Below are 20,826 nucleotides of genomic sequence, written 5' to 3' on the forward strand. Positions count from 1 at the left end.
ACACACGGTGAAAGAACGGCTAGCAGGAGCTCGTCTGAGCGGTTGGCTTCTGAGCCCTCACCTGCTATGTCCAGTACTTAGTGCTGATTCAGACCCTCTACAGCAGCGTTTCCCAAACTCGGTCCTCGGGACCCCAAGGCGTACACTTCTTGGTGCACTACACAGCTGACCCCAAGGTGTACACTTTCTAGCACTACACAGCTGACCCCAAGGTGTACACTTTCTAGCACTACACAGCTGATTTAAAATAATCAAAGCTTCATGATGAGTTGATTAGTTGAATCAGCTGTGTAGTGATATGGCAAAAACCAAAACGTGTTCCCCTTTTGGGTCCCCAGGTCCAAGTTTGGGAAACGCTGCTCTACGGGATGTTTTTATTACCTTTCTTCCTCACCACCACAAATTAGGCACACACACACTTCAGGTATTTACGATGGATCTTGTAATAACTTGGGATCTTACTTGTTGTGGTTATTTCGATGTTCGCACAACATTGACATTCGTGTTACTGTCGACAAAAAAAATCCTCAGAAACCGTACTCTTTTCAGATGATGATAACACTCTGACCTGAGTGGGCGGTGCAGTGTCCAGATGCACATTTCCAAGCGCTCTGATTGGTTTGGAATAGCAGTACTATGATTTTTGAGTGACCACTAAGTTAGACTGAGCAGCCAAACTAATAGCATTGCAGTTCTTCACAAACCGGTGCACCTACTACCGTACCCCGTTCAAAGGCACTTAAATCTTTTGTCTTGCCCATTGAATGGCGCACACATACACAGTCCCTGTCCTGGCTTAAAAATCCTTCTGAAACTTGTGTCCTCTAGAGGTTGACAGATTAATCGGAATGGCAATTAATTAGGGCCGATTTCAAGTTTTCATAACAATCGGCATTATTGGACACCGATCATGGCCAATTACATTGCACTCCACGAGGAGACTGCATGGCAGGCTGACTACCTGTTATGCGAGTGCAGCAAAGAGCCAAGGTAAGGTGCTAGCTAGCATTAAACCTATCTTAACATAATCACTAGTTAACTACACATGGTTGATGATATTACTAGTTTATCTAGCTTGTCTTGTGTTGCATATAATCGATGCGGTGCCTGTTAATTTATAATTGAATCATAGCCTACTTTGCCAAACGGGTGATTTAAGTGCTTTTGTGAGAAAAAAATCACTGTTGTTGCATCAACACCTTCAACACTTCAACACCTTTCTTAAAATCAATAAATTCAATAAATTCACACAGGACACAAATTATTAAATATTAGTATTTAATATTTAGTTAATAATTTTGTTTTTGTTTTTTTGTTTGAATTTGACCCCTTTTCTCCCCAATTTCGTGGTATCCAATTGTTGTAGTAGCTACTATCTTGTCTCATTGCTACAACTCCCGTACGGGCTCGGGAGAGACGAAGGCTGCGTCCTCCGATACCCAACCAGCCGTACTGCTTCTTAACACAGCGCGCATCCAACCCGGAAGCCAGCCTCACCCATGTGTCGGAGGCTACACCGTGCACCTGGCAACCTTGGCTAGCGCGCACTGCGCCAGGCCCGCCACAGGAGTCGCTGGTGCGCGATGAGACAAGGAGATATATAGTCCTTCGTACATCAGCTGATATCTCAAAGTGCTGTACAGAAACCCAGCCTAAAACCCCAAACAGCAAGCAATGCAGGTGTAGAAGCACGGTGGCTAGGAAAAACTCCCTAGAAAGGCCAAAACCTAGGAAGAAACCTAGAGAGGAACCAGGCTATGTGGGGTGGCCAGTCCTCTTCTGGCTGTGCCGGGTGGAGATTATAACAGAACATGGCCAAGATGTTCAAATGTTCATAAATGACCAGCATGGTCAAATAATAAGGCAGAACAGTTGAAACTGGAGCAGCAGCACGGCCAGGTGGACTGGGGACAGCAAGGAGTCATCATGTCAGGTAGTCCTGAGGCATGGTCCTAGGGCTCAGGTCCTCCGAGAGAGAGAAAGGAGAGAATTAGAGAGAGCACACTTAAATTCACACAGGACACCGAATAGGACAGGAGAAGTACTCAGATATAACAAACTGACCCTAGCCCCCCGACACAAACTACTGCAGCATAAATACTGTATTTCACTGAAAGAATAAACATTTTGTTTTTGAAATTATAGTTTCTGGATTTGACCATATTAATGACCTAAGGCTCGTATTTCTGTGTGTTATTATGTTATAATTAAATCTATGATTTGATAGAGCAGTCTGACTGAGTGGTGGTAGGCAGCAGCAGGCTCGTAAACATTCATTCAAACAGCACTTTTGTGCATTTGCCAGGAGCTCTTCACTGTGCTTCAAGCATTGAGCTGTTTATGACTTCAAGCCTATCAACTCTCGATTAGGCTAGTGTAACCGATGTGAAATGGCTAGCTAGTTAGCGGGGTGCGCGCTAATAGCATTTCAATCGGTGACGTCACTCGCTCTGAGACCTTAAAGTAGTTGTTCCCCTTGCTCTGCAAGGGCCGCGGCTTTTGTGGAGCAATGGGTAACGCTGCTTCGAGGGTGGCTGTTGTCGATGTGTTCCTGGTTCGAGCCCAGGTAGGAGTGAGGAGAGGGACGGAAGCTATACTGTTACACTGGCAATACTAAAGTGCCTATAAGAACATCCAAAAGTCAAAGGTATATGAAATACAAATGGTATAGAGGGAAATAGTCCTATAATTCCTATAATAACTACAACCTAAAATGTCTTACTTGGGAATATTGAAGACTCATGTTAAAAGGAACCACCAGCTTTCATATGTTCTCATGTTCTGAGCAAGGAACTTAAACTTGAGCTTTTTTTACATGGCACATATTGCACTTTTACTTTCTTCTCCAACACTTTGTTTTTGCATTATTTAAACCAAATTGAACATGTTTCATTATTTATTTCATAAGTGTTCATTCAGTATTGTTGTAATTGTCATTATTACAAATAAATATATTAAACTTTTTAGGCTGTCCAATTATCGGTATCGGCGTTGAAAAATCATAATCGGCCGACGTCTAGTCCCCCCCGCCATCATCTACACTGATTGAGGTGGATTTAACAAGAGGCATCTATAAGGGATCATAGCATTAACTTGTATTTACCTTGTATTCACTTTGTCAGTCTGTCATGGGAAAGAGCAGGTGTTTAAGGTTTTCTATCCTAGTGTATACCGTTTTATTTATGTACGTTGCAAGGCCGTCATTGTAAATAAGTATTTGTTCTCAATTGACTAGCCTGGTTAAATAAATACATAAGTTAAATGAGGACCACAATGGTAATGTCTCGAACGTATGTGTTTACAGCTTCTGCCCCAAGCATTAGAGTCCTGAACATCTAATCAAATGGCTCCCAAACTATTTCCATTGCCCCCCCCCCCCCCCCCCCCCCCCTATGCTGATGCTACTCTGTTATTATCTATGCGTAGTCACTTTACCTCTACCTACATGTACATATTACCTCGACTAACCTGTGCCCCCGCACATTGACTCTGTACCGGTACCCCCCTGTATATAACCTCGCTGTTATTTTACAGCTGCTCTTTAATTAGTTATTTCTTTTTTACTTAACACTTATTTTTCAGTAAGCATTTCACTGTAAGGTCTACACAAGTGCCAAATAACAATCTGTTGCTTGTAAAAAAATATAAACATTTCATAAAGAAAAAATCTAATAAGAAATGTAGTTTTACTATATGTACCTTTTAAAAAAACAACAACATTTAAACAAATCTCATGGTAGGTGGAGGAGGGTGGCAGTGGGCCTACCAAGCCCCTTCCCAAGTCAGCAGAGGCTGTGGTAATCGGAGGGGGAAGCCTGGGATGCCAGACAGTCTACCACCTAGCCAAGATGGGCATGACCAACGTGGTGCTGCTGGAGAGAGACCGACTGACTGCCGGAACCACCTGGCACACAGCAGGTAGGTCGTACCCACCTAACCACCTAGAAGCCTATCCGGGCTGTGGCTTTTGCTACTATGGATTCATTCATGTGTAGGGTTGTTTTTGTAAATGGATCCGTAATGCATATCAGTGTTTTTTTTAAATCCTGGTCCTGGGGACCCAAAGGGTAATATGGAGGATGCATTCAAGGTAATGTCACATTAAATGCCGATAGAAAAATAAATGCATAATGACCACTGACCACTTTTAGGGTGTACCCTTACCATGCTTACAGATTTTTTTTCATTTTTGGTTACTTGACCTAAATCGCATACTCTATGAAAATAACCATAGAGCATGATTTATAGCCTCTGGGGGGGTGGTGACAGGGGCATTCTTATGACATTGCCAGCTAAAAATTTGAGCTCAATTTCCAAAAAGATAAGTTCTGTAGCTTTCGTGTTAAATGCCACTGATATTGACGCACTGCGGACCCGAGACTGGGTCCAAAACAACCACGCAGTTTAACAGGTTTTAAAGGAGAAAAATATAACCTCTGGGATTGTTAAAGGGGAGTCTAATTGGCCGGGAAACACATTTACTTACATATTAGTCCCCCCCCCTCTCTCTTCGTCTATCTTTCTCTCCCTTTTGGGTTCTTTTTCGCTCTCCTTCTCCCTCACTAATCGTCCCTATCTCTGTCCCAGGTCTGCTGTGGCAGCTGAGGCCCAGTGATGTGGAGGTGGAGCTGCTAGCCCACACCAGACAGGTGATCAGCCATGACCTGGAGCAGGAGACCGGTCTAGAGACTGGCTGGATCCAGAACGGAGGCCTCTTCATCGCGTCCAACAAGCAGAGGCTGGACGAGTACAAACGCCTCATGTCGGTACGCTCAATACAGGACCAGACTACACTGGGGTCTTAGGTTAGACTGGTTGGGGTAGAGGTGTCCCTCTCTAACAAGCAGAGTACAAACTCCTCACATCGGTACGTATTGTAGACTGGGCCCTGCTGCTCAAGACTAGACGACACAATTGGGTGAACTTGTATAACTTGTTGGGGTAGAGGCTGGGTACTGTACCTATGTGCCAGACTAGACTGAGTCACCTACCTCTGGTCTATTTACTGAATTCGCTGGAGAGTTAACTTGTAGTGTGGGTGTGAGATGAAATGCCCAGTTTGATTTGATTTAAGATCCCCTTTAGCCGACGCCAATGGCGACAGCTAGTCTTACTGGGGTTCGACATATATAGTGAAAAAGACATTTGACAAAAGGCTTTACACAATGTTTTTAAATGTACGCAAATTGTATCTATCAGTTACACATGTCGGCACATACAGACAACGAGTAGGTCACATGGGGAAGAGGTTGCTTTATTTGTTTTTTGAAACCAGGTTTGCTGTTCACTTGTACTCATGGCCCTGTAAAATACCGTAGGTGTCCTTGAATTTGTTCTGGACCTGGGGACTGTGAAAAACCCTTGGTGGAATGTCTGGTGGGGTAAAGTGTGTGTCTGTAAGTTGACTATGCGAACAGTTTAGAATTTCCAACACTTTTGTTAATGTTTCTTATAAAAACAAGCAATGACGCACCCAGTCAGTCTTTCCTCAACTCTTAGCCAAGAGAGACTGGCATGCATAGTATTTATATTAGCCCTCTGATTACAATGAAGAGCAAGACGTGCCGCTCTGTTCTGGGCCAGCTGCAGCTTAACTAGGTCTTTCTTTGGAGCACTTGACCATTTTGATTATTGCACAAATAATCTAGAAATCAAATCACACAACTCCCATATGGGACAGGGGGAGACAAGTTAGCAAATAGAGGATTTATGAAATGTAATATTGCGGCGTCAACATTTCAGTCTTTGAACTAGGGAAATTCCATGGTAACAGAATTATGCTGAGACTTAGATTTTTCACTTTTAAAATGTATGCCAAACAAAATAATTATTGCAAAGTTAGTCCTACTCCAGTCTCCTTCGTCACCTGATTTACTTAAGGCATAGCTCAATAGGTGGTCCAGGTATTCTCATGACATAGCAGATTTTTCTTCAAGCAAGGGGAGGCCGATGACATCCCAAATGCCCTAATCCTTGAAGTTAGCAGTTGTGTATAAAAAAAAAAAACACAACGTTGTAGCAAGCTCAAGAGTGTGAGGTTTCCACGTCAAACAAGTTCAACAACAACAGGCACCAGTAGCCCAAATAGAAGGCAAGGATTTTGGTACATGGGGAAAGAAGGGGGAATTCACCAATCACCTCACCGGTCTCTTTGTATGGAACACAAGGGGGGGGGGGGGGGGGGGACGTAGTCCAACAGTCCAGGTCACAACGAGAAATCACACAGATTTTGCTCTCACTCTTCATAGCTCTCGTTTCTCTCACCTCCTCTGCCCCTTTGTCCCCAAACACTCCCTGGAATAATGAGTCAGTCTTGCCTCATTTGGGCAGGAAGTCCATATAAGGTTTGGGGGTTGAGCCAGCAAGATCTCTCTCCTCAATTATAACAAAATTACAGCTTTTTGTTTTTAAGCCCTGCATTTCTAGGCCCCTGATTATTATTGTTGGATCTGATTTTAATAGATAACATTTTGATGACCATAATGAATAGATACAGTGCCTTGCAAAAGTATTCGGCCCCCTTGAACTTTGCGACCTTTTGCCACATTTCAGGCTTCAAACATAAAGATATAAAACTGTATTTTTTTGTGAAGAATCAACAACAAGTGGGACACAATCATGAAGTGGAACGACATTTATTGGATATTTCAAACTTTTTTAACAAATCAAAAACTGAAAAATTGGGCGTGCAAAATTATTCAGCCCCCTTAAGTTAATACTTTGTAGCGCCACCTTTTGCTGCGATTACAGCTGTAAGTCGCTTGGGGTATGTCTCTATCAGTTTTGCACATCGAGAGACTGACATTTTTTCCCATTCCTCCTTGCAAAACAGCTCGAGCTCAGTGAGGTTGGATGGAGAGCATTTGTGAACAGCAGTTTTCAGTTCTTTCCACAGATTCTCGATTGGATTCAGGTCTGGACTTTGACTTGGCCATTCTAACACCTGGATATGTTTATTTTTGAACCATTCCATTGTAGATTTTGCTTTATGTTTTGGATCATTGTCTTGTTGGAAGACAAATCTCCATCCCAGTCTCAGGTCTTTTGCAGACTCCATCAGGTTTTCTTCCAGAATGGTCCTGTATTTGGCTCCATCCATCTTCCCATCAATTTTAACCATCTTCCCTGTCCCTGCTGAAGAAAAGCAGGCCCAAACCATGATGCTGCCACCACCATGTTTGACAGTGGGTATGGTGTGTTAAGGGTGATGAGCTGTGTTGCTTTTACACCAAACATAACGTTTTGCATTGTTGCCAAAAAGTTCAATTTTGGTTTCATCTGACCAGAGCACCTTCTTCCACATGTTTGGTGTGTCTCCCAGGTGGCTTGTGGCAAACTTTAAACAACACTTTTTATGGATATCTTTAAGAAATGGCTTTCTTCTTGCCACTCTTCCATAAAGGCCAGATTTGTGCAATATACCACTGATTGTTGTCCTATGGACAGAGTCTCCCACCTCAGCTGTAGATCTCTGCAGTTCATCCAGAGTGATCATGGGCCTCTTGGCTGCATCTCTGATCAGTCTTCTCCTTGTATGAGCTGAAAGTTTAGAGGGACGGCCAGGTCTTGGTAGATTTGCAGTGGTCTGATACTCCTTCCATTTCAATATTGTCGCTTGCACAGTGCTCCTTGGGATGTTTAAAGCTTGGGAAATCTTTTTGTATCCAAATCCGGCTTTAAACTTCTTCACAACAGTATCTCGGACCTGCCTGGTGTGTTCCTTGTTCTTCATGATGATCTCTGCGCTTTTAACGGACCTCTGAGACTATCACAGTGCAGGTGCATTTATACGGAGACTTGATTACACACAGGTGGATTGTATTTATCATCATTAGTCATTTAGGTCAACATTGGATCATTCAGAGATCCTCACTGAACTTCTGGAGAGAGTTTGCTGCACTGAAAGTAAAGGGGCTGAATAATTTTGCACGCCCAATTTTTCAGTTTTTGATTTGTTAAAAAGGTTTGAAATATCCAATAAATGTCGTTCCACTTCATGATTGTGTCCCACTTGTTGTTGTTTCTTCACAAAAAAATACAGTTTTATATCTTTATGTTTGAAGCCTGAAATGTGGCAAAAGGTCGCAAAGTTCAAGGGGGCCGAATACTTTCGCAAGGCACTGTATGCCAATAGTGGACAACCTTGCTTTACTCCTCGACAGTTTAATGCTTTCTGAGAAGTAGCCATTATTTACTGTTTTACTCCTGGGGTTACTATACATAACTTCAACCCATTGTATAAGAGATTCTCCCAAATTAAAATAGTCCAGGCATTTATATATACATTTCAGTCATTCATACTTTATCAAAAGCCTTTTCAAAGTCAGCTATGAATACCAGGCCTGTTTCCCCAGATTTTTCATATTGTTCTATTGTTTCCAGTACTTGTCTAATATTATCTCCAATGTATCGTCCATGTAAGAAGTATTGTCTGATTTAGGATGAATAATATCCGACAATACCTTTTTTTTTTTTCTATGCATTTTGCTACATTTTTGGCGTCATAACACGGAAGTGTAAGGGATCTCCTGTTTTTTAAGTGGACTGTATCTTTATATTTACCATCTGGGTCCTGTTTCAGTAATGTTGAAATCAGACCTTCTTGCTCAGTATCTGATTGTCTAGCATTTTTAAGAGAGTGGTTAAAACATGTTAATAACAGACCTTTTGAGTGGAATTGCCCACAGTGAGAATAACCTGTATTTAATAGAGGTTCCATGCAAAATGGAAGTGTGGTGCTGTCTCACGAGGATGATGTCATTTATTGTTTTTCTCTCCAGTTGGGGAAGGTGTACGGTATTGAGTCCCACGTCCTGTCCCCCGCTGAGACCAAAGACCTGTACCCACTGATGAACGTAGATGACCTCTATGGCACGCTGTACGTCCCCAAGGATGGCACCATGGACCCCGCTGGCACCTGCACCACCCTGTCCAGGGCAGCCACTGCCCGTGGTGCCACGGTAAAAATAACACGCATGCATGCATACACAGGCTCATGGTCTTGTGATGAGTAAGCCTGGCCTGCGACTTCAGAATCAGTGTCACCCTCGGCCCAAGAGGGGAATCTCCTATTGGGCTAACGGTTTAAGACGTTAGTTTCTCCCATGGGAGACCAGCGTGACACGCACTCACACAAATATGCCAAGTTACTTAAGCGTTACATGGCTTGAGTATTGACAGTTATTTGCTTAATTATTCTCTTCACACTTGTGTACTATTAAAGATGGAAACATTATCTTGACACCGGTGTACAGTTGCACATTTTAATGGTCAGTAAAAGACATTGAGTGGGCTATAAATCTGCAGTTCCTTAAGGTATGTTTTTTTTCTAAACGGCTCAGGGGGCAGAGCTTCTGTCCAGTTTATCTGTGTAGTGTAGGGAGGTCGGTGAAGCCTGAGCATCAACTCGTGCAGGGTCCAGCCTACTGTTCCATATTCTCTTTTCTGCTATTAGTGATACTAATGAATATTAGACAGTAAAGCCTTTAGGTGGCCAGCGATAGATACCAAACTATGGCACTTTATACTCCGTTTTCACTACTGTTGGCATTGCTCCTGTAACACCTACCGCAATTGCTGGACTATTAAGCGCACCTGAATATAAACCGCACCCACTGAATTATTAAAAAATATGTATTTTGTACATAAATAAGCCGCAGGTGCCTACCGGTACATTGAAACAAATGAACTTGGTCACTATCTTCCTCCACCTGTGCACTGAAACTACTGAAGTCATCTCCTTCGGTGTCGGAGTTGAATAGCCTCAGAATTGCTTCATCCGATGTTGGATCGTTTTCATTGTCGCTCTCGTCACTTTCATCCGGAGGCAAATTCCCCGCTGAGCTCATGCTGCCCCTTCAACACGCAGCAGTCCAGCCTTTCGAAACCCGTTGATGATAGTGGATTTTTTGACAATGCTCCACGCTGTCAGGACCCACTGGCAGACTTGAACATAAATTGCTCTTCGCATGCGGCCCATTTTAGTGAAGGATTTCTCCCCACTTGTCATCCAAGCCTCCCACTGAACAAGGAGCGCCACCTTAAATGCACGATTTACACTGATGTCGAGTGGCTGAAAATACTTTGGGCCATCTGCTTTTCTTCCCTCTGAAAGCTTTTGTTGTATTTTTGCACTGAGTCAGTTCCTCACGCTGCTGTTTCCAACGTCTTATCATCGACTCATTAAGGCCAAGCTCCCGTGCAGCAGCTCTATTTCCTTTTCCAACAGCCAGATCGATCGCCTTCAACTTGAAAGCTGCATCATATGCATTTCTCCGTGTCTTTGCCATGATGAGGGTGACAAAATGACTACCGTATTCAGAATGATGGGAAGTTTGAGCGCGCTCGATTTACGTCACATTATGTGACGGTGCTCAGTTTTTTGGCGGCATGAATCTTGTGAAAGCGGGAAAAATCCATAAATTAGCCGCGTCATTGTATAAACCGCGAGGTTCAAAGCGTGGGAATAAAGTAGCGGTTTATAGTCCGGTACCCTCAATGGCACAAAAAGCTCCTGAAGAATTCACCTCTATGCTATTATGGTTTACCATGTAACTATTATGTGATTGTATGTTATAACCAATGTTCCCTCTAAGCGGTGGCTGTAGCTCCCCAGAGACTGCCATGCAGAGTGAAAAATCAGCCCACGCAGAGAAGCACGAGATTGAACTTCACTCAACTTTCTCGAGTTTTCCCCGTTTAGGTAACACTATCAACTTTTCCCTTTTACTGTGGGAATTGTGATCGAATCAATGCAATATTTTGCCACTTTCAATGCAACATACCAAAACAAACTATGCAAGAGATTTTGTTGTAGGCAGAGCGTATCGGTGTATGATTCTATTGTATTGACAAGCAATACACAGACCGGTGCGCCATAACCAATCAGAGCTGCAGTAGGCCTATAAGCAAATAGACCATTGCCATATATGGATTTGTGCCATTCACTTTAAACTGGACTGTTTTACAGCATGAGCATCATGATTATTATGCATTTGTTTTCAGATCAAAGCGAGAGCAGCATGTAGCCTGCCACATGTGCTCATGTGTTTACATTCTTTGCTAGTTAATGATTTAGTAGCCCAGTTATTGCTAATTTGTAGTCAGCAATGTGGGAGTGATTGCTTCCTACAAGACACAAAACGTGTAGATTTCTAGCCATCTCTGAAAAGCTAGTCTGGTAAATGCAATAAAAGGTATCTTAAAGGGGCAGTGTTTTATTTTGAGACAGGCTTGAATAAGCTAAGTAGCCAGGAGGCAGAGGGGAGCATCATTTGTCTGAGCCTCTGTAATAATGGTATGGAAATAATAATGAATTGTGGTTTCTTGCATCAAACAACACAACAAAATGTTCAGTCACCTCTTTGTCTGATAAACTGGTTAATGTCTTCACGCATGCCTGAAGATGCACAGAAATTTCACAAGGTTCAAGTTTGCGCTCAGCAGACCTGAAATTGGCTCCGTGCTTAGAAATATTAGAGGGAACATTGGTTATAGCATAATGGATCGTACCTGGCTCCACCAGGGGACTAAAAGGGGATTAGCCCCCTCAGTTCAAACTTTTGCACCCCTAAACTATATATATTTTTTATCCCTATATAAAAATGGCAAAAAAAAGTTCAAATGATTTGAGTGACAGGTTGGCATAAAAAAACAAAAATCTCCACTGCGCTGTCAGCACAATGGACAGAGCACGCCATGGTGTGTGTAGGGGGGCTATGGAAAGCCACTGGGGTGGTTATGCATGATTCCTTTGGGTTTCCATAAAAGCGGGACAAAATGCTTCTCATCTCATCTGGTAGGCTAAATGAGTAACGTGATACTCCTCTGCTTGTAATATTTGATTTAGATTTTTTTTAAGGGCGGGGTCGAACGGTCTCCTTTCTGCTCCTCTGCTGTTCCTATGGGCGGTGCTCTGCAGGAGTGTCTGACCTATGATGGGATGTGTAAGGTTTTCAACTCAACATTGATTGACACTGAATTGATTATGACTGAGCTCTCTTCGGTGCCTGGAGAGGTGTGCCGTGTCCCTTTCCCAATGCTTGGAGAGAAAATAACTCCACCGCAAATGTCCCTGGGTGTGGAACTTGTCACTGCTGGGGGGCGTCAGGAGACAACCCCAGTGTCCACTGTGCATCGTTTGGTTAGAGAATGCTCCCTTACCTGCTTCGACAAAGGCCCATACGGGGAGGTTTGGGCCCTAACATCGCCAAAAGGTTAGTGGACAGTGTTTAGGGCCTGGGCAAAGTGTTAATCTGCTATGGTGTTCCTTTATTTGCGCTACCAACATATGGACATACCATGTTGGTCAATATGTATAATGTACCCATTGCTCGGTTGGAATGTGACATTCTGCCCTGCTGATACATGTCTGTTAGTTTGTATAGTGTGCCTTTAACGGTGCTGGGTAGAAATACTGAGCTGATACTAATGATTTCAGTTAAAGGGAAAATGACCACTGCTACGTCCTGACAATGTTTTGAGGTTGCTGCTTATGAGTGAAGAACATGTCTCGAGCATCGTTAATAATGTCGAGACCAGAATAAGGGGAGGGGTATGTGGTGAAGACACACTATAGGCACGTCTCTCTCTCCACTATTGGGCACCGACCCCTGCCAATTTGTTTCATTGTGTCAATTTTTTTTTTGGACAAGTCTGGTGAGTTGGGGTGATGAGGTTATGGTGGCGGATTACTTGCACGACAATGGGCCTCAGGGTCTCATCACGGTATCTCTGTGCATTCAATGCAGTTGTGTTCGCTGTCCGTAGCTTATGCCTGCCAATTCCCTAACCCCACCACCACGGGGCACTCTGTTCACAACGTTGATGTCGGCCAACCGCCAGCTCACACGACACGGTACACGCTGTCTGCCATCTGCTAGGTACAGTTGAAACCGGAACTCATCCCTGAAGAGCACACTTGCACACAGCGTGCCAGTGGCCTTCGAAGGCGAGCAGTTACGACACCGAACTGTAGTCGGGTCAAGACCCTGGTGAGGACAACAAGCATGCAGACGAGCTTCCCTGAGACGTTTTCTGATTTGTTTATTCAGATATTCTTCAATTGTGCAAACCCACAGTTTCATCAGCTCTCCGGGTGTCTGGTCTTAGACCATCCCACAGGTGAAGAAGCCGGATGTGGAGGTCCTGGGCTGTTGTGGTTACAGATGGTCGGTGGTTGTGAGGCCGGTAAGATGTACTGCCAACTTCTCTAAAACGCCTTTGAGGCAGCCTATGGTAGTGAAATGAAAATGTAATTATCTGGCAATGGCTCTTGTGGACATTCCTGCATTCAGTCATGCCAGTCAGCATGCCAATTGCACTCTCCCTCAAAACTGGAGACATCTGTGGCATTGTGTTGTGTGACATAACTGCACATTTTAGAGTGGCCTTTTATTGTCCCCGGCACAAGGTGCACCTGTGTAATGATCATGCTGTTTAATCTGCTTTTTGACATGCCACACCTGTCAGGTGGATGGATTATCATGGCAAAGGAGAAATGCTCACTAACAAATGTGAGAGAAATGTTTTTTTTTGGGGGGGGGACCACCACTTTACGTGTTGCATTTTATATTTTTGTTGGGTGTATATATTTGTCATTATCACCGTCATCTTTGAAACACCAGCGCTGTGAAAGTAATCCAACACTCATTTGCACCTCTACCTGCCTGCCTCCTGATTAATCTTTTATCCTTACAACTGCTAGAAGGACCCTATTTTATGCTGCCACAGCGCAGCGGAGATGCATTAGGCTACAGATTCCACGCCTACCTGTCACTTCAAAAGCACTCAATGAACTTTGTTTATTGTGGTATGGCGTGATATAAGCAGAATTAAATTCCAATGCAGGAACAACCCCCCCCCCCCCCAGATTTGTGCCCCCTCACCGTTTTCAACTGCCCTCTTAGTCACTTTAACCTGACTCCGGGTCTGGTATGAATTTGGATCGTTTCTGGTCAAGTCACACAGTCAGAAAAAACTCCTGCCGATAACTATAGATACGTATGGGTATACAGTACATGGGGTTGTCTTTCACCTCATCTCTGATTGGCTCACTCTTCTGTCAGGTGATAGAGAACTGTCCAGTGACGGGGATCCAGGTGAGCACAGACGACATGGGAGTGAAGAGGGTCAAGGCTGTGGAGACCTTCCACGGAACCATCCAGACCCCCGTGGTGGTAAACTGTGCAGGTTAGTCAGTCGTCTATCACAGTGATTCCCAACTATTTTTTTTTAATGGTTACTGTACCCCAAATTACATTTTGCTCTGTCTGGAGAACCCACAAAGTACCCCTCTTGTGCATTTTACCAGTAGGCCTATGTTCTGGCCTCCTATTTAAGCATCTGGACGCTATTCAAGATGACTGAACCATTACAAAAAGCCCTTAACAAGAAGTAAAATTGATTTGGACGGCTCATTGATGAGTGGTTATTTAGGGTTGCAAGGTGATTTTGTAGGTCAGGGATTCTGCACAGTCGGACTGCAACGTGGAGCTTAAGCACGCACGGTCTCTCTTTGCCCCGTCAGGAGTGTGGGCCGCTAAGCTGGGTGAGATGGCTGGAGTCAAGGTGCCACTCGTCGCCATGCACCATGCCTACGTCGTGACTGAGAGGATCGAGGGCATCCAGGTACGTCCGTAGGCACTCATGTTGCACTCGTGCCGCACACACACAGAAACACACACACACACACACAGCACCATGCAGACATAGGGATCGAGGGCATCCAAGGAAAAGGAAGAGCCCGTCAGTATTCATTTATTGATCCCAACTTGGGAAACTGATTTATCACCACAAACATATGCTCTGCCAGAGGGTAAGTCCAGGTGACACATGCTATTTGACGGGAACTTTGATCTGCAATATTATCCAGCTTGCTCATGCATGTCGTACTGCTGACTAGAGGGCCAGCTGAGGCTCCAGTCGGCTCTCTGTTGTCACTATCGGGCCAAGCTGCAAAGCTGGAGGTTCTACAATTTATCTTCTTAAAATGTTCAACCTAACCATAACCCCAACCACACTGCTAACCTTATGCCTAACCTTAACAAAAATACATTTGTCTTTAATTTTTCATACATTTGTTTTACGATATAGCCAATTTTGACTTTGCAGCTTGGCCATATAGTGTGAACCAGTCCTTTCCTCTCTCACCACCACCAGGTCTCCCCAGCAGGGGGCACTGTGACACTGCAGGCCCCTGTCTTACTACTTCCCTTCAGTGTAGAGCCAGTATTCTCAAACTGGGGTATGTGTACCCACAGTACATTAGTGTCTAGTTTGAGAAACCGATGCCTCCCAATTCCTCAACTGGCAGCTTCATTAAATAGTACCTGCAAAACACAGGTCTCAACAGTGAAGAGGTGACTCCAGGATGCTGGCCTTCTAGGCAGAGTTGCAAAGAAAAAGCCATATCTCAGGCTGGCCAATAAAAATAAAATATTAAGATGGGCAAAAGAACACAGACACTGGACAGAGGAACTCTGCCTAGAAGGCCAGCATGCTGGAGTTGCTTTTTCACAGGTTTTTATTTTTTACCTTTATTTTACTAGGCAAGTCAGTTAAGAACAAAATCTTAAATTTCTTATTCTTACTGTTGACATTGAGACTGGTGTTTTGCAGGGACTATTTGTCACGAAACCGGCTCATAGTCCGTAACAAAAAGGGAGACAACGTGGAGATCAGTTAATAAATATTTTGTTGTCCTCTAAGTCAACTAAATACAATTTAACAATGGTGTGTGTAATCAGTAGTGTGAGTGGTTGTGTGCATAAATGTGATAATGAGGGGTGTTGAAAGGTGCCAAAGCAAAGAAACGGACAGAAAAATTAATGGGGAAGTGGTGCATTTATCCTGGGATACACCCGGGCCCAGGTGTGTCCCATGTCGCTGACGACCCTCCCAGCTCCGCCCGCCGAAAACAAGAGCAAAGAGAGAATACGGCAGACAGAGTGGGAGGGTCTCTTCCCCCCCACAAACAAATTGACCCCGCCTCTGCGTCCCAAATTGATGAGGGGCTTCGTGTTCACACTTTCACTTGCCCCAGCCAACCTCGTCCTCCCCAGACCTCAGCAACCTTTGTGCATTGGAAGCAACCTTTAAGAGGAAATAAGAAAATGGGAACAGACAGGAGCGACAGTACAGAACAATACCAAACAATGGTCAGTCACGTAGACATTCAGGAACAGGACAAAACCAAACAATGGTCAGTCACGTAGACATTCAGGAACAGGACAAAACCAAACAATGGTCAGTCACGTAGACATTCAGGAACAGGACAAAACCAAACAATGGTCAGTCACGTAGACATTCAGGAACAGGACAAAACCAAACAATGGTCACTCACGTAGACATTCAGGAACAAGAGAACGCGTCAGCAACAAGCTCCAACAAAAATAACATCTCAGGGTCCTTCTCATTACATTTTGGCAACATCAACATAACTGATTTAAACATCAATGTTTTTTTTATTTTAATTTTATTTTTATCACTCATTTCAATCTTGTAGTGTTAAACGATCTTCAACAGCTGTTCTTTAGTACATAAATCGAACAGTTCCTCTGATGGAAAGCGAATGAACTCGTCTACATTAGACACCATAGTCAGAAGTAAATTCATGCTCTTCCCCTCTGCTGAGCACACCAAACCGGACCACAACAAGAGAAATGACAATCACACTGGGCACCACAGAAGAGAGATGAGATCTATATATGGGGGGGGGAGAAACACCCAGCACACTGGCAGATTCCCCCAAGCCACGGATGTGCCCCCGAGACAACTGCTCAGTCCAGACACCACACAAAAATAAACAAAATAACGATGCCCAACGTATTCCAAAGTGAAACACGTCGCTAAGCCTAAAAGGGGGGAAAAAGAAAGGCTATAGCTCCGGGTAGCAAGGGTAGCACCCTACCCAAATATCCCACTGAGGTACACAGCAGATTGTATTCACCTCAGACCGATGTCCCAACAGCGAGTAGAGCAAGAGTTTCCAGCCTGGGCAGGGGCCTGAATACTAACCAATGTTACTCTCTCCAACGCAGCACACAACCAACCATCCACCGCAGTGGCAAGTTTACCAAACAGGCAACCAACCATCCACCGCAGTGGCAAGTTTACCAAACAGGCAACCAACCATCCACCGCAGTGGCAAGTTTACCAAACAGACAACCAACCATCCACCGCAGTGGCAAGTTTACCAAACAGGCAACCAACCATCCACCGCAGTGGCAAGTTTACCAAACAGGCAACCAACCATCCACCGCAGTGGCAAGTTTACCAAACAGGCAACCAACCATCCACCGCAGTGGCAAGTTTACCAAACAGGCAACCAACCATCCACCGCAGTGGCAGGTTTACCAAACAGGCAACCAACCCACACTGGGCCCACCAAACATTACAACTCAAAAAGCTGTAACAAAAGATACAAACAAAGCACTTAGAGTCCTCAAACATTAACTCTACGTTTTCTCCCAAACACAATACAAGCCCCAACAACACTAGTATTCGGCCCACTGGCATACGCTACCAGACAACACACTTGGTTCATGACGTCACCGGACCACTGATACGTATCTAAGGCACTGTACCAAACCACTTTAGAATATGCCGTGAAGACCAACCAAAGCACATTCCAATAAGCATTAACCCATCAATATGCAACAAAATACTACACACCAAAATGTCTAGCAAATCAACATTATGATCCCGGGTGACTCGCCCCACACAGCGAGAAACGCAGACGAGCCCCCACTTGTCACGAACCGGCTCAAAGTCCGTAACAAAAAAGGGAGACGATGTGGAGATAAGGAATAACAAAAATATATTTATTAACAGAAGTAAACTAAATACAATTAATGGTGTGTGTTTGTGTGGTCAGTAATCAGTAGTGTGAGTGTTTATGTGCATAAATGTGATAATGAGGGGTGTTGAAAGGTGCCAAAGCAAACAAACAGCCACAGAAAAAGCCACAACCAAAATCTAACAGTGTGTCTGCATGGAGAGAGTCTCCTCAATGACAACAAGATGACTATACTTTGTCTGTCAAATGTATATAGTATGTATGAGCTGGAAGTAGAAGCCTAAGTGTTATTGTTTATTAGTTTACTCCAATTAGGGGAAGGGTGGTAGGCTTAGGGGAAAAATGTGTGTGTATACAGTACTAGTCAAAAGTTTGGACACACCTACTCATTCAAGTGTTTTTCTTTATTTTTACTATTTTCTACATTGTAGAATAATAGTGAATACATTCAGACTATGAAGTAAAGTATGGAATCATGTCGTAACAAAAGAAGTGTTAAACAAATCAAAATATATTTGGTATTTTAGATTCTTCAAAGTAGCCACCCTTTGTCTTGATGGCAGCTTTGCACACTCTTTGCATTCTCTCAACCAGCTTCAAGAGGTGGTCACCTGGAATGCGTTTCAAGTAGCAGGTGTTTAACTTGGTAAAAGTTAATTTGTGGGCTTTCTTTCCTTCTTAATACATTTGAGCCAATCCGATGTGTTGTGACAAGGTAGGGGTGGTATACAGAAGATTTGTTTAAAGACCAAGTCCATATTATGAACTGCTCAAATAAGTAAAGAGAAATGACGGTCCATCATTACTTTAAAACATGGTCAGTCAATGCAGAAAATGTAAAGAACTTTGAACGTTTCTTCAAGTGCAGTCGCAAAAACCATCAAGCCCCTATGATGAAACTGGCTCTCATGAGAACCGCCACAGGAGAGGAAGACCCATAGTTACCTTTGTTTGAGAGGATAAGTTCATTAGAGTTACCAGCCTCAGAAATTGCAGCCCAAATAAATGCTTCAGAGTTCAAGTAACAGACACATCTCAACATCAACTGTTCAGGAGACTGCATGAAGCAGGCCTTCGTGCTCGAATTACTGCAAAGAAACCACCTACTAAAGAACACTAAAAAGAAGACTTGCATGGGCCAAGAAACATGAGCAATGGATATTAGACTGGTGGAAATGTGAGATTTCTGGTTCTAACCACTGTCTTTGAGACGCAGAGTAGGTGAACGGATTTTCTCTGCATGTGTGGTTCCCACCGTGAAGCATGGAGAACAAGGTGGGGGGGGTGCTTTGCTGGTGACACTGTTATTTATATAGAATTCAAGGCACACTTAACCAGCAGGCTATCACAGCATTCTGCAGAGATACGCCATCCCATCTGGTTTGCGCTTAGTGGGACTATCATTTATTTTTCAACAGGACAATGGCCCAACACACCTCCAGGCTGTGTAATGGCTATTTTACCAAGAAGGAGAGTGATGGAGTGCTGCATCAGATGATCTGGCCTCCACAATCACCCGACCTCAACCCAATTTGAGATGGTTTGGAATGAAGGAAAAGCAGCCAACAAGTGCTCAGCATATGTGGGAACACCTTCAAGACTGTTGGAAATGATTCCTTGTGAAGCTGGTTGAGAGAATGCCAAGAGTGTGCAAAGTTCTTCAAGGCGAAGGGTGGCTACTTTGAAGAATCTAAAATCTAAAATTATATTTTGATTTAACACTTTTGGGGTTATTACATGATTCCATATGTGTTATTTCATAGTTTTGATGTCTTCACTATTGTTCTACAATGTAAAATAAAGTAAAACCCTTGACTGAGTAGGTGTCCAAACTTTTGACTGGTACTCTGTTTGACATTTTTTTCATAATTGAGTAATAATGAATTGGAGTTGACTGATTTTATTAAATAAAGGCCTTACCAACGCCTCTAAGACTCCATATTGTTTCATCTGTAGGTGCTACAAAAATTGGTGTCATAATGAAGCTTTACTGCTTACTCTATAATATGAGTAGTATTTTGATTTCAATAATATAAACATTTTAAACAATATTATAACAACATTATAAACAACATTTTTTTACATTTGGGCAAAAACAAAATCTATATTGTTGAACATAATATATACTCTACCGACAGAATGGGTCTGCTAGTTTTGTTTTATAGACAATTTAACCAATCACAGTCCTCCTTTTACTTGTATCATTGCACATACTGCAAATCACCAGCAAAGTGAGACCATTTTTGAATCAATTTTCACATTCACTATGTTGGTAATGCTTGTTTTCATGTTATTTGATCAATATATTGTTTTTAATTTGGCATCTTTGCCTATAGCTTTGCACCTTTTTGATGTAAATGTTTTGAGGACTGGGTTTTTATCTTTCTGTATTCCATTAGAATGACAGTCGCAGAGGAAGGGACAGGGCAACAACTTTTTTACAATTCCAACTGTTGAATCCTGCAAGATAATGTTGTTAATTATACAACTACCTTTTATAGCAAAACGGAGATGCTGGAAATGTTTTTTGCCCACGCTACAGGTCTATATTGGTCTGCTAATACTAGTAAAGGCCCAGTGCACTACTTTTGATTATTTAACCCTCACAATGGTGAAAAAAGTAGTCAAAAGTCATACATGAGTAAAAGTAAAGATGCCTTAATAGAAAATGACTCAAGTGAAAGTTACCCAGTAAAATACTATTTGAGTAAAAGTCAAAGTAGTTGGTGTTAAATATACTTATATACTTATGTATCAAAAGTAAATGGAATTGCTCAAATGTACTTAAGTATCAAAAAGAAAAAGTATAAATAACATAATTCCTTTATATTAAGTAAACCAGGTGGCACAATTTGTCATTTTTTATTTTTTTATTGACGATAGCCAGGGGCACACCAACACTCAGACATAATTTACAAACAAAGAATTTGTGTTTAGTGAATCCTCCAGATCAGAGGCAGTAGAGATGAGCAGGGATGTTCTCTTGTGTGAATTGGACCATTTTCCTGTCAAAATGTAACAAGAATTTT

The 20,826-nt window shown here is 43.0% G+C and overlaps 1 protein-coding gene and 1 long non-coding RNA gene across 3 annotated transcripts in view; one reads left to right on the forward strand and one right to left on the reverse strand.

The window, feature by feature from the left end:
• The window catches only part of sardh (sarcosine dehydrogenase), a 122,794-nt gene that overhangs the window by 4,844 nt on the left and 97,124 nt on the right, over window positions 1–20,826 (forward strand). Inside the window, exons 3-7 of one of the 2 annotated variants that reach the window (XM_036977676.2) lie at window positions 3,741–3,918; window positions 4,588–4,766; window positions 8,781–8,960; window positions 14,067–14,190; window positions 14,528–14,628. In XM_036977676.2, the coding sequence (XP_036833571.1) occupies window positions 3,741–3,918; window positions 4,588–4,766; window positions 8,781–8,960; window positions 14,067–14,190; window positions 14,528–14,628 (762 nt within the window). Of the gene's footprint in view, window positions 1–3,740; window positions 3,919–4,587; window positions 4,767–8,780; window positions 10,703–14,066; window positions 14,191–14,527; window positions 14,629–20,826 lie in introns of both variants that reach the window. The other variant, XM_090235019.1, reaches the window with a different exon arrangement.
• LOC149983299 (uncharacterized) overlaps window positions 20,649–20,826 on the reverse strand; it is a 57,264-nt gene continuing 57,086 nt past the window's right edge. The window contains exon 3 of the long non-coding RNA XR_016496083.1: window positions 20,649–20,802. This is a non-coding gene — a long non-coding RNA (uncharacterized LOC149983299). The remainder of the gene's footprint in view (window positions 20,803–20,826) is intronic.

Source organism: Oncorhynchus mykiss, chromosome 5 (genome assembly GCF_057628025.1).
Source record: "Oncorhynchus mykiss isolate SJ-2025 chromosome 5, ASM5762802v1, whole genome shotgun sequence".
Taxonomy (NCBI): Eukaryota; Metazoa; Chordata; class Actinopteri; order Salmoniformes; family Salmonidae; genus Oncorhynchus; species Oncorhynchus mykiss.